The sequence below is a fragment of the Antennarius striatus genome, chromosome 3, assembly GCF_040054535.1.
Source record: "Antennarius striatus isolate MH-2024 chromosome 3, ASM4005453v1, whole genome shotgun sequence".
NCBI lineage: Eukaryota > Metazoa > Chordata > Actinopteri > Lophiiformes > Antennariidae > Antennarius > Antennarius striatus.
Genome location: NC_090778.1, coordinates 20,497,848 through 20,512,574, shown reverse-complemented (window position 1 = coordinate 20,512,574; position 14,727 = coordinate 20,497,848). Strand labels below are relative to the sequence as shown.

The following is a 14,727-nucleotide window of genomic DNA, read 5'->3' as shown; positions in this document are numbered from 1 at the left end:
TTATGAGGGAGAGTTTTAATTACAGCTAGTTTGAAGGACTGTTGTACAGAGCCTGTTAATAAGGGCAGACTTATCATATCTAACAGGGAAGTGCAAACTTTTTGGGATGAGGTCCAGGAGACAGCTTTTGGTTTAGATGAATAGAATTGCAGAATATGAGAAGTTATTGATATTCATGTGTAAAACGCACATTCTTTGGGTCAAGAGATATCTGAAGAATGAACAAGGTATTTGACCTGACTTCTTTGTACAACTGTATCTGTTAAGATATGGGATTTTTTTTGGATGATGCCCGTGAACATTATCAAAAAATTGAAAATATGGAAAATTGTGATAAAAAAGTTTTTAAGTTATAAAAAGATTCCTGAGTTAGTACTTGTTGGATATCAACAAACAATTAAAAATATGTCTTACTTGGGGCTGAATAGTGATATGCTTCGTTACAACATGCACTGTATGTTTTTCTACGCAAGTTGGAGATAGAGTAAGAGCCTGCATGTGTGTGCATGAGTGTTTGAAATGGGAGTGTCCTCTGGCACAGCTAATCCCTTTTTCCGTCATTCTTTATTTTTAGTGAAAAACTGTTGAGACTTTGAGGAGACAGAAAGTTGAAATTTGTTTTGTGCTGGACAAACATGGATTTAAAGGAATTGTTTTTCATTTCTCTTGGTACTGCTGTTATTGTTTACTTTGGTGGGAAACTGCTGCTTTTCAGTAGGATGCTTTTTCCAAAAATATGCTTTCCAGTGTCAAAGTCCTTTTTTACCTCTATGGGAGAGTGGGCAGGTGAGATTTGTGTTCATGTATTTCTTTGTTTATGCGTGTGTGGACTGTAATGTATGTTACTGTACACCATATGTGGCTGACTACCGCTATGATTTCGATTGATGAGACAAATATCACTTGCAACACTCAGGATTTTTATTCAGTACAACACAATTTGTGTTTATATAACTGTTTATGTGTACTGTATGTACGTATTAGCACAAGTAGTAGCATAAGTAGTAGCATAAGCAGTGGTGTTAGTTATTAGATGTCAAAATATGTCTGGGCATGCACTCTCCACCCCCAAATATGCATGACAAACAATTGGTAACTATAAACAAAGAGTTTCAAACTTAATTCACAATATCCCCTGTTGCAAAGATTGTACTGTACTTGTTTAATCTTTGAACCTAGAGTTACTTATTCATACCTCTGGATGAAGTGCTTTAATTACAGTAGTATTTAAATTACAGAAAATTCGGTTTATTTTACCTGCAGAATGTTCCTGCCAATCAATTCCTGGTGCACAAAAATTGCTGTACATCATTGGAGGCAAATTAGTGCACTACAGTCAGAAATACATCATGCTATTGATGTTCTTTTGTGCTCTTCTTGAAAATTCTACTGTCAAGTAATTGTAGCGATGGCATGACAAATAAATGATGATAAGTAAGTTTATAACAGCACTTCAGCTGGTGTCGATAAAACCATGTAACCATGTGAACTTGAGAACAGTGTTAGTGCATTTTAATCTTAATACAATTGGGGGCACATGCTGTGGTCAGCACTGGCTCACCTCACAGACCGTGGCACAGTAATTACACACACACACACACACACACACACACACACACACACACACACACACACACACACACACACACACACACACACACACACACACACACACACACACACACACACACACACACACACACACACACACACACACACACACATTCCTCCACAGGTCCCAGAAAGGTTTCATCAACCTACAAAAAAAAAATCTTTTGGCATCTACTGAAGAGGTTATTCAGGCTCCCACAGTCATTAAAGGGGCCTCGTATAAAAAAGCAGAGTATACTGGGCTGATCTGTCCTTTCTTTCCAAAGTCCACTTTCATTCCATTCCAGCACAGTGGAGAAAAACAGCCATCAGAACAGTGTGTTCTAGGTTGCACAAACCCTGTCCCTCAGTGTTAATTTCTGCCCTGGAACGCTGAATGCACATCTGCACAAATGCAGTTTCACACAATTGTGTTTTTTTCCCAGTTCAAGTTTCCTGAGAAAAAAAAAAGTGGTATGTGGGTCAACAAATGGAAAAATATATGTGTGTAAAAAGTATATAAAATCAATTGTCTGTGATGATGCATGTGTGCACCATTGCCTTTGATTGTATTATATTTGCATTGGTAGAAATACCTGTGTCAGGATTGATTGTTTATGCATGGCAGTTCTTTTATGTTTTTAATCAATATATTGTTAAATTCTTTATAAAAACACTGAAAAATGTATGGCACAAATATATGCAACACACATTTGATTGATTTTCACTGTGTGTGCTTAGCATCACTGCAATGACTTCATTATCAGCTAAAAACTGCTTTAGAGCATGGAGTAGGTTTGATGGGGACAACAGAACTACTGTGATGAACAAGAACTGGAGATGCAAAGTCATTGTTACCAAATATTGTGATATTATTCATAATACTTATTCATTATTGTAGCTTCCAACCACAACCTTGTCTATAGACTGTTACAACCTCAACACAAAAGTTTGTAGGATTATTCATTTGTAGTTTCCTTTATTTTACAGGTTTCTGATCTCACAAAGCTTTGTTGCTGAAGTGAGGAACACCCCATAATAAGAATCATCTTCCAGTGAAACAAATTATTTTTCATCTTTTCAGAGAAAATTAAAGACATACATCCTGTTTATTCTTTCACTAGGTAAAAGTAAAGGCATTAAAACTCATTTATAAGTCAAAGGAAAACTAAACTGTCGCTTGCATTTGAGCTTTATTTAACCTTAACAGTCCAACCTGGAAAACCAGACACCAATCACAGTGATATTGATGCCCATCACTTTATAATCAGGAGTATAAGAGCCTTTGATTTTTGGGGGAGATCACTTACAAACAAGCGCTTCCTGTTTGTCCCAACAGTTTTTTTTATCAGAACAGGGGAACACACTGTACAGCCTGTAAGAACAGGATAGGTTGGGCATGGTGTAAACCCAACAGGATGGGATGGGCATGTAAAGAGAATGGTATCAATGATTCATAGTGTTTGAAAGAGAATGTTATGAAAGAAACTGTAACTCAGATCTCTGCACCCCTCTTTTAGTGGTGACGGGTGCATCGGAAGGAATAGGGAGGGCATATGCATTTGCGGTAAGTGCAATTGTTTTATCACTCATTTATGTATTTTTCAACTTGACACTTGTATGTATTAAAACTTAAGTGAGAACACATTCAAATGTAAATCATCTGCTCCACATCATAATGTTTTACCAAGACTGTGAAGCCTTGTCCAGCTCTCTCTGCAGGTTATATTTAGTTTTTTATTTGATGCACATCCGCTAATCCCTGTCTTTGGCAATTCTGCTACCAACCACTGCACTTGATACAGATGGCTGAGCAAGGATTGAACGTCGTACTCATGAGTAGAACCAAAGTGAAACTGGACCAGGTGGCCAAGGAAATAAGTAAACTTTTTTTCCCCTAATTTATTGTCGCTATGCTACAAAACTGATTATCACAAATAATCTCTCTGTAAGATTCCTCTGTTAACAGTACATTACTCACCCCAATTTTTCATTCTTCTTAGATGACACTACAGGGAAGAAGGTGAAAGTAATAGTAACAGATTTCGTCACGGAAAATGTCTTTAGTGACATTGAGAATCAGCTTAAAGACCTCAACATAGGGGTTTTAGGTTGGATTTTTTTTAATTTCACATAATCTATGAAATATGAATGGCTACAACAAACTCAAGAAAGCATTGTTTATCGGATATGCAATATCTTCTCCTTTGACAATTGGCCTTCTTCTATTCTACCCCAGTCAATAACGTTGGTATGCTGCCCAGCATGATCCCCTGTAAATTCCTTGAGACTGCAGAGCTAGATCAGGTCAGTGCCATTTTTATTTAAGAGCTAATGCTGTGTTTACATTCAGAGTTTCGCCCCACAACATATTTACCTCCTCATAATATAGAACAGCATCTGTAAGGATTTTCAGGCCAAAATTGTTAACATCTGTGTTGTGTAACAACTTGCTGGGTGTCTTCTACTGCATTTCTTGGCATGGTGTCTCCACGTGAGAGTCAGTGAAATAATGTGGAACCTTTGACATGCATTTTTGTTGCATCATCTGCGTGCATGTGTGAATTAAGGCATGTGTGTGCAATACATGCCCTCTCCACAACACACACACACACACACACACACACACACACACACACACACACACACACACACACACACACACACACACACACACACACACAGGTTTAATATTCCTAAAACAACTCCACCCACCTTGTTAACTTTTCTTGAATATCACAACAGTTTTAATTTTGTTCTTTCAGACAATTTTAAAGGTGATAAACTGCAATGTAAAAACTGTGGCCAAGGTAAGAGAGTGTTTGTATAATGAACTTCGGTTTGTAATTTCAGGAAATTCTTTGTGCAGAAAAGTGTGTCGGATGAAACACAATAAATTCCATATAATGACTTCCACATTCTATATAGTTGTATTTCATTCCTGTATTGTATTAATGTATTATATATATTCCATATTTATGTGATCAATATTCGATCAGATAAATTTTGACCATTCATTCTGACTTAATTTTAATCTTTCAGATGTGCAAAATAGTTCTTCCAAGAATGGAGAATAGGTTAGTTACTCATATTGTCTTCGTTAGCAATAATTGTTATAGGATGTTAAAAAAAAAAATCACAACATCATGTTTCGGATTTAGATTCTAGACACAAGTGTAAGATCACAACTGTTTCCCTGTGCTGCTGCAGGAGAAAAGGGGTGATTGTGAATGTCTCATCTGGAACCGCCTCCCTCCCATTCCCCATGTACACCCTGTATGCTGCCACTAAGGTAAGTATAGCACTATGTGTACCTTTAAGTCGTATCACAGGATAATTCATGTTCCAATTTGTATTACTGTAGGTGTTTGTAGAAAGATTTTCTCAAGGTCTTCAGGCTGAATACAAAAGTAAAGGGATTATTATACAGGTACTCTAGTTCTTATCTAATCTCCATCTGCAGATCTGTAAATCAAAGAAGAGCGAAAGACTTCAAAGTGATTGTCTTGATTCATCATATTTTCTCAGGCAGTGGCTCCATTTGGTGTCTCCACTCGAATGACAGCTTACCAGGAAACTAACATGGTGACTCTGACCCCAGAAGACTTTGTCAAAAGCTCCCTGCAGTACATCAGAGCGGGAGATAAGACCCATGGCAGCATCTGTCATATAGTCATGGTAGGACTCAATGGCACAAGCATCTGATGGGGCCAAATAATGAGCAGTTGCATGTTAGAGACTTATGTATTCCTGTGGATGTGTGCGTGTATGTGTGTGTGCGTGCATTTCCATTCAGGGTTGGCTACTTCAGATCATCCCTCTGAAGATTCTCTATGCAGAGCCCTTGCTGTACAGCCTACAAGACTATGTCAAGAAGAAAGTAGCACAGAGGGAGTGCAGCTTTTGAAGACAGTAAATAGCGGTGAACAGCAATATAAACCCGTCTGGCTTGAATATTTAACACATGATAATTTATAATTATGGAAATACTGTTGATAAACTGAGCTACTAGTATTAGTTTTCATACAGTTATGTTTCTTTGTATTTTTATTGTATACTTTTTCCATATCCGTAGCTCTGTGTTTATCCCTCTATACATTTTCTTTTTATCATACAAACTCACTTAATTACTTACACCTGTATCATGTACTGTACAATGATCTTTTCAGTGTTTTAATGTGTCTATTAAGTGATATATTTTAGCAGGGATGCTATAGTTTGATGCATTACAAACAAGAATCTCATTATGCAGTTCATGTGGAAGGTATACACAGTACTTTTTCCACATTTTCCAAAATGGAATAAATCGATTTTCTTCTCTCAAAATTCTACACACCTAATAAAGACAATTGAAAACAATGTTTTGTTTTGCTTTTGTAAATTTTGTAAAAAAAAAAAGAAAAAAAGACATCACATGGATATAAATGGATGGTTGAAAAAAATAATGTGCCTCAATTAATGTCAAAATTCAATGTATGAATTGGTTGAAAACATATTGTGATGAGAGAAGTGTTTAAAATCGTTTTTTGATGCTGGCGACGGGTATTTTACAACCCAAATGTTTTCTAGCCATCAGCCCTTTTTTTTCCAGATGTTGTTGTTGATGTTGCAAAAGTAAAGAAGGTGTGAAGTCTGTTGTAATATATCCAAGAAAAAAATAATAAAAATAGATAAATAAACATTCACAGCCTTTACTCAATACTTTTTGAATATACCTCAAGCTTGGTATGCCCATGATGTGCTGCCAACTTGTCCGGAGCTTATCCCACCTCATGCCCATAGTCATGTAGGATAGGCTCCAGCACCACCTATGACCTGTAGAGTGGAAAAGTGGCTGTATACAAGACGATTATAGATCGATGGAAGCTTGTCCCATTCCTCTTTGCAGCAATTCTCAAGATCCATCATGTTGGATGGGAAGCATCAGTGCACAGCCATTATCAGATCTCGCCAGAGATGTTCAATCGGATTCAAGTCTGGGCCGAATCCGGCCTTGACCGGCTGGGCCGCTCAAGGACATTCACAGTCATCATGGACACTGTTGCACAAATAGTGGCAGGCAGGCACAACTTGTTGGGAATGGCAATCTTATATTCACCCATTTAGGGAGTGAAATGCACAGTTGTCACTACTGTTTCAATATTTAATTCCCATCAACTATGATTGAAATAAATGGCACTCTACACCTGAATTTGGACTCTGGCCATAACATCATCGCATCATTTGATGTTGCATAAACCATTATTAACAGACTCTGATCTTTGGACAGAGTATCAGTAGTGAGTACAGTATTTCAATTTTCCAATGTGTTTTGTGGAATCTGGATGGCTCAGAGCAGTAGGCTCCTATTTCAGGATGCTTTAGTAGTTTGTGGATCTGGGCTTTGGAACTACGTGCTGCCGTTTTGTATGTTTGGTAATTTTGCGGACAAAGTTTGAGTAGGCTGAGTTGGTAGGACATTCAAGATAGAGTTTATGTTCACTGACTATTTTGACTTTCTATCTTTAAAGATGTTTGGTCAGTGTACTATGGCTAATCGGTTGTTAATTGCTGATCATTATGAGATAGTTGTTTTAAGACTGGCAAAAAAAGCAATATTGTAGGCTAACTCAGTGGATGGAGAACTAGTTGCGCTTTATCAATGACCTTATAACTAAAAAGTTTGAGCAGCAAACTTTAGAGCTTGGTGCCACTTTTCCAGTTACAGGGAGACTCACAGACATTAATGTGAGTAAAAACATTCAATTGGGTCCTCCTTTTAATGAGAAGAACGTGGATAAATACGTTATCTTGTTCGAGTAGGTAGCATCTACAATGAAGTGGCTTAAAAATGTGTGGACATTTTTGCTGCAATGTGTTTTGAGTGGTAAAGTGTAGAGGGTTTGCTCATCTCCTCCACCAGAAGGTAGCCATAGGGTAATTAGGCTAAAAGCTGCTGTCCTTGGAGCAAATGAGCTAGAGTCTAAGGCTTTTGTCAGACTTATAGATTGAAGAAGCAGTGGTATCAGACTTTTCTTAGTGGGAGGGGGAAACGAACCGCCAATCTTGGAACATTGGACGACCCGCTCTACCACTGAGTCACTGCCCCCCCATTGACACACAGCTGATCATTACCAAGGGTGGATCCGGCATACCGAGCGGTTCTATCCCAGGTGCATTGCCTTGGAAGATATCAGAGATCGTAGCGATTAGAGACAGTAATTTTGTGTTTTTTATGTACCCCCCCCCCTTTTTTTGTGGGCTTTTTGCTGTTTTTGTTGGGTTTTTTTGTTCAGAATGCTCTTGTGTGTTTCTTGGCTATTTTGTTCAATGTAAGCTTTCTATTTTATATCATATTGTGAACAGTATTTTTACTGTACCTCCTGTAAAAAACTGAAAAGGAAAAAAACTGATTTGCTCTTTACTGGAATGCTTTTGAATCTGAACATTACATGTGGACATACAGTTCCTAACCAAGAAATTTTGTGTACAATTTTTATGCAAATACCAGTAAAACTGAAACATAAAAGTCTATGCAATTTTTATAATGTCAACGATATCCAGTATTTTGAAACCTGGTGTACTTTGATTGACTGCATGTACCTTATGAAGTGAAAACAAGCATTATTGTTTGACACAGTAATTTCATTTTGAGTCGAATATCCAGTGTTTTGGTAAAGTGTGTGTACAGAAAAAGATGTATTCTATTTTGAAATGAAGAGTTAGTGTTTATTTAATAAGACCTGTTTTTGAGAAGAAAATTAACCATTTGATCAATTGTGCTTTCTAGGTGTGAGTTTGTGCTAAGAGTTTAGAAAAGGTATTTTAGTATGGGTAAGCGCTTGCTAGCGACTGAAAAAAACTGTAAAGGAAAAGGCACCTGTCAAAAGAGCAAGTGGAAAAGAAATTTTGGAGAAGTGTTGGTTCTGTTAGCTGACCACATGAACAGAACTGTATGTAGTTACTTAAGCATTTTTGTCAGATGCCCGAGGAGCATTTTGGATACTACATTGATTGTCCCATTCCAAATGGAAACCATAGCCAGACAGACTGTTGGTGCTAGCCAGCCAATTTCACTCAGAATTTGTTTTCTGTCTGTCTCAGATGCCTTACGCCATATCGTTCACGTGATTCCTTCTGGCAGATACACTGTGATTGGTTTCGGCGCCCTGATTGGTTGGGTGCTTGATTGACAGGTATTGGGTGGAGTTGGTGACAGTGTGACACTTTTTAAAGTGAGCTTATTCAAATATGTAGGTGGGGAAATCAGACATCCAGTGTCTTTTATTATTATATCAAATATTTTAATTTCCAAGGCATCAATTAGCACAGTAATTGAGATCCTATGTAAAATGTAAGCACAAAAACCCTCATAGTGTTCGCTGTATGGATGTATACGGCTATGAAGACCTCAAAAAGTGTGACATTTACCTGACATTTAGGCTTGTGTGTGTGTGTGTGTGTGTGTGTGTGTGTGTGTGTGTGTGTGTGTGTGTGTGTGTGTGTGTGTGTGTGTGTGTGTGTGTGTGTGTGTGTGAAGTTCTCCACTCTCATGAATCTTGTCAAGAAAAAAATGAGTGATAATGAGTTAGGCACCTTTTCTGCTGCACTGTAGGAACTGTTCTGTTCTGTTATTCACCCATGTATACACATCATGTTGTAAGACACAAACACAGCTGTAACTGTTATTACCTGAGTCCTCAGAGATGGAAAAAACATTTCATAAGATGAGTACACCAGACGACATCAGGTGTCAGTCACTTTTCTGTGTTCCACAAAACCGGTTGGGGGCGGAAGAGAATTGATGAGCTTCTACATGGTTCCTGAGGAATGACAAGTCACTGGAGACCTCGGTTTGATCGCTTGCTGTTTACAGGATGATGTACAGTGTCTGAAGCATGTACAAACATTTACTTATCTGTGCATGCGCACATGCAGAAGCAGACACACACAGCCATTTGAATGAGTCTGTTAGTAAGATATTTGACCTAAAAGAGCTGCTAATGATGGTGTAACTGAGCTGTTTCAGCAGTTGTGATGATTGATCCTCCACATGAGAAATAGTGCAGGAAATAGGAAAAAATGTTTTTTGAGAGAGAGAATAGAGAGGTCAGAGTGACCTCGAATATTCTTTTCTGGCCTGGCTGAAAACAGGCAACAAATGACTCATCTGCTCAAAAACAGTCAGTTGATACTTACCTGTGTACAACAGAATACTTTGACAACAATTACACTGCAAAAGAACTATAGATAAGTTCTTACTGTATGAATCTGCATGAACATTGATAGATTAAAATTGATTGATTAAAAATTATTATAAATGCAAGCTTTTAATAATATTGAAGGTACTTGAATGCATAGTCATTTGAAACGTGATAGATCATCAGCTTCAAGGGCTTCGAATCATTACATGAGTTCTACAATTTATGAATTTTTATTTCCAAATAAATATGAGCATCCTTGTATTCATTCATCCATCAATTTTCAATGATTGTCAGCTCAACTGGCTAAAGGCGAGAGGCAGGGTACATCTGGGATGAGACGCCAGCTCATTGCTGGGCCATATGAAAGACAAACCACAATGCATGCTTACACTCATACCTAGAGACAATTTTGATGAGGCCAGTTCACCTAAGCTGTTTGTTTTTGGAGGTGGGAAGAACCCATGCAAACACAGGGAGAACATGCATGCTACCCACTGCACCCCCATACCATTCATGTATATTGAAAAAAATAATAATGAATGTCAATCTGTCACTGTTTAATCACTAAAGATGACTTTTTATTTGTATTTCTTCTTTATAGGCTAGCAAACACAAAAGCAGATTCTCACACATTTTGTGTTATCTTTTACAGTGACCCTCAGACAACATTTTTCATTTGGAGGAGTTTCATTTAAAATAACACTTTGCATGACATCACAGGTTTTAAACCAATGAAGGATCAGTGAAACTAAAGTGCAATACTGGATTAAGTTTGTTATTTACACTGGGTCAAGTTGACCCACTTTTGTGTCAGGTTGTAATGAATGGGAACATTTGTGACTCAGTCTGTTTTAATGAGTGTTTGAGTGGATTGGGGTAGATGATAACATGATTAACACTGTTGTTATATTTTGGAAATCTAGGCATAGTTTCCTCTCCACTGAGTAATCTTTATGCCTTTAAATGAAGCGAGGGTGTGAAGACAGAGAGAGTTGCTATGGGAAATGGCAACATCTGAACACTGTTGTGAGATAATGAAAAAGTAAAACATAAAGGTGATGCTGACATAAACTAGTAATGCATCGCTGATGAATAATATTTTATGTATTTTATTGGTGTGTAGTATTTGTACTTCTTAAAATTTCAATCACATCTCTGTCTCGTCCACAGCAGATGTCACCCTTTACACAGACCTGAGATGGTGTCCACTTCTATGACGAGTTTGTCCTGTAATTATGGCAGTACCAAAGCTTGCCACTAGAGGGCAGGAAACATACACTAATGCACTGGATTTGAACAAGTCATTCGCGCGCACACGCACACACACACATAGGTAAGGTCATGTTGGATTTATGAGCCTGTAAATGATCAAAAACAGTCCCTGCGCTGCACACACTAAATGATGAATCCTCACACATGGAAAATCATTGTACAAGGCAGATGGTGTATGGAATGACAGCAAAGTTACTCAGAGGAGAACAAATGATACATGTGTATATTTTTAGTTGTATAGATTTAGAGTACAAAAGTAAGCAGCAAGTCTGTCACAACCAGCCACAATCTCTTGTCAAAAATGTGTAATGTAAGCAATTTGATTTATTTGACACAACTCTTCACACCAGTGGGAATTTCCAGAACAAGTTCTGGGATTCTCTCATAGATGCACCTCCTTCAAGCTGTGGTCACAGCAGGAACTTTCTTCACCTAAGGTGAATTGCAATTTAGTGGTGCACCCACTGATGACACCTTTTAATTTCACAATATCAAAACATCTTGAACATCAAATGAGGCTCTCCGTGCAGATCTGTTAAAGTGGCACTGTCAAAATAGATTATGGCGAGCCGGAGAAGAAAGCTTCCTCTGCAGGGTATTGGTGTGGGAGAGCTTCTCGAATGTTCAAGTTTTCACCCTCAGTGGGATCATATTTTAGCACAAATATTAAGTTAAACTGATTTCATGATTTTTAACTCCTCTAGCAGATGAGACCTTTTATTAAGAGGGTCAAAGGAAAGTCATTCCTTTTATTTTGCTGGGTGATCATCGCTGATGTGGGTGGTCAAGGCTCTGTGTGTGTGTGTGTGTTTGAGAGGTGATGCCTTTGATGATACTCCCTGTGTGACTCCTCTCTCCTCCCTGGCCATTGCTTGCTTGTTGTTTCAGTGAACAGAAGGGTCCTGAGATGATCCAAGACAAGCACACAGCCACAGCAGCCCACCCAGGAGCCAAGGTCAGGACCACTAACCTTCAGACACATGGAAACACACCACGCACCCAAACCTGGTTCACCAATAGTTTCTCAGGCTGGCCTGGGGGTTTTGGTCTAAGACTGGAATTCATGCACACAATCCAGTTTAAAATAAAATCTAGAAAACAATTCCCTCATGTTTCCACCCCCACCAAAAAATGAGTGCATTTGTAAAAACCTATAAAACCCAAAAAGCCAGTTACTTACACCATGCATTTATTAATCTATAATTCCATGAGTGGTTTTTGTCTTTGATTTGTTTCCATTCCTTCAATGAACTGTGCTTGTCAGTATTAAATACTAGTATAAATATTAGAATATTTATACAAGCTGAAATATTCCTGTGGCATGATTACCACCTTGTCTCTCAAATTCTGCTGCTGAAGAAACATAGCTTCATTCTCACAGAGGAGGTTCAGGGGAAATTATTTCCCACCTGAGTAAAAATACCTATTACTTCTCTTCTCGGGATGAAGGTCTTTGAGAGTCAAGAAGATAATTCCAGCACCTTCATCTCCTTGGAAAGGGTCGGATGCTAGGGACAGGTTACACCATCAGCAACGGAAAGCAAACAAGTTGGAGGAAGAGTAACAGCGTTAGAAGGCTTTAAAGGGAATGGAAGATAGGGAAGAAACAAAGGAAGGGTTTCACATGGGAGATGGGTGGAAAGAAAAGGCGAGTGACTGCTTTGACAGACCAGTGCTTGCATGTGGTGAGGCTTTGCTTGTGTAGCCTCACTTCAAGGCGAAGGGCCCTGCAAACATAAACAGCAGAGAGACTACAGCTGGAGCGGAGAGGCAGGCGCTTGCTTACTGAGACCTCTCTACACTAAACAATGGATCAAGTGACGCACAGACCTTTGGCAACGCAACAGAGAAGAAGGCAGCTCGGAGAGGCCTTTCTCGCATACGTTTATATCTCTGCTCTTTCAATATTTACCCCATGGGAAAACATATAATTTTCCAATCCTTTTGTTCTGAAAGGAAGAAAACAGCAAACCATCTCAACTTCAAGGTGGGGTCAAAGAGGACAAGTGTCATTTTGTGCAAAACTTGGATGCAAGCCCCCTTTTTCAATAATTATGTACCTTAGTCAAGAATTCCATTGTTCAGTCATTCCTAAACCTATGTAAGGTCTTAGGAATAAATTTAGCCTTGGAAATAGAGGCACATAAAATGAGGATTGGGCTCTTTTACTGTTCATGTGACTGAATTAGAAACTTTGTGTGTGCATGTGTCTGTGTGCTCATCTGTGTTATATCTCTTTTATGATGAGGCACAATAGGGAATGGAAGGACCCAGAAGCCACAGAATTAACCCAAATTATAGCTAACAGTTGCCCGGGTAACTGGATAGGAATGAGGGGCAAATGGTGTGCAATTTCCAAATGAAGAGGGGAGTTGTTCTTCTTTTTCAGTTTTAGAGACCTCCTCAGCCTGTTGCCGTAACAACAGGGGGACTCTGTTCCTTCCATAATGTAGTTGTTTGCCTGTTGTGTCACCTAAGTATTTTGTCAAAGGCCTTGGATACAAAGTATTTCTTAGATACAACTTTTAAGTGATAGTTAGTTACTCTGAGGATTACACTCCAATGAGTGATCGGATCCCACATGAACACACACTTTGGAGGTTAAATTGGAACAGCTATGTTTGTTTTACATGACAGGTTTCTGTTTTGAAGCGGGAGGAACTCGGCAAACATTTCAGTTTCAATGTGAGGAAAGTTGTCTCATTGTTTGGTTAATGTCAATCAAAAATGCTCACACCAAATCCAGAAAGTCCCGATGAGGTAATTTCTGAAATTTAAAAATGGAAGTTATGTCTCCTTCCAGGTTGTGACTACGTTTTGAAGTTGTGCGATATGTGGACACTGAATGGCCTGATGACATGGAATCAAATAAATAAAGCATAATAAATCACACTAACCTCATGTGTGACCTTTTTCAGCTGTGTGCTGCCACCTTGTTATTTTCGAGACATCACCAAGAGGTGCGAATTCAAATGTCCGAAGCACTTGGCTGAAACTTGAACCAGTCAGCTGCTCAAGTCAGGAAGGGAAATGATATATTCATTTTCATGTGGGGAAAATGAACATATTACATTTTGACAATGCTGCTTTTTGAGATTCTAAGAAACAAACACCTCTGATCCTTATAACCTCTGCCTGCTTCTCCAATGAGTGGTGTTAGCGTGGTCACTGTTAATCCAAACCAATAAAGGCATCCACCCTCTTGTTTAAGTATTCAGCTTTTTCTCAGTAAAAGAGGAATGTTCTAAAAAATTGGTAATTCATATAATTCAAGATTAGAGAAGACATGATGGAGGAGTGGGATTCTTTTGGGAACTATCCTGATTTAAATATGGCCTTAAGAAACTAGTTAACTAGTTTCTTACAGAGTCAAAGATATTCAGTGTTGTTGGCAAAAGCTTTTATCTCATTTGCACAAGAGCTAGTTCTTAACCAGTGAGAGTTTGTGGACCTTCTTCACATATTTCACAACGAATGTATGGAAACCTGAGCCAGGTTTGACTGGAGGCCCAAGTCAACACGGGTCAACGCTCATTCGTAGCCTTTGGCTAATCCAGGGTTTCTCAAATAGTGGTGCGCACCTGATGCCAGCGCGTTTGACCCTGAGGAAGATCTTTTTATTGCCATACTAGAATGAAGTGTAATTGCGCATCCACTAAAGTAGTTAGCAGTGGCGCTCTCA

At 38.6% G+C, this 14,727-nt stretch overlaps 1 protein-coding gene across 4 annotated transcripts; it reads left to right on the top strand.

The window, feature by feature from the left end:
- hsd17b3 (hydroxysteroid (17-beta) dehydrogenase 3) lies at positions 1-6,249 on the top strand. 4 transcript variants are annotated; one of them, XM_068311893.1, is made up of 11 exons: positions 1-227; positions 3,111-3,157; positions 3,396-3,471; positions 3,594-3,701; positions 3,830-3,897; positions 4,356-4,400; positions 4,633-4,667; positions 4,801-4,882; positions 4,955-5,020; positions 5,119-5,268; positions 5,387-6,249. In XM_068311893.1, the coding sequence occupies exons 1-11, from the start codon at positions 137-139 to the stop codon at positions 5,495-5,497; spliced, it is 879 nt and encodes a 292-aa protein (XP_068167994.1). In that variant the 5' UTR covers positions 1-136; the 3' UTR covers positions 5,498-6,249. The 4 variants fall into 4 exon arrangements, with proteins under 4 accessions (XP_068167994.1, XP_068167993.1, XP_068167991.1 ...); XM_068311892.1 differs by lacking the exon at positions 1-227 and adding an exon at positions 317-786 and having other exon boundaries at positions 5,402-6,249; XM_068311890.1 differs by lacking the exon at positions 1-227 and adding an exon at positions 328-786.
- The last annotated feature ends 8,478 nt before the right edge of the window (positions 6,250-14,727 follow it).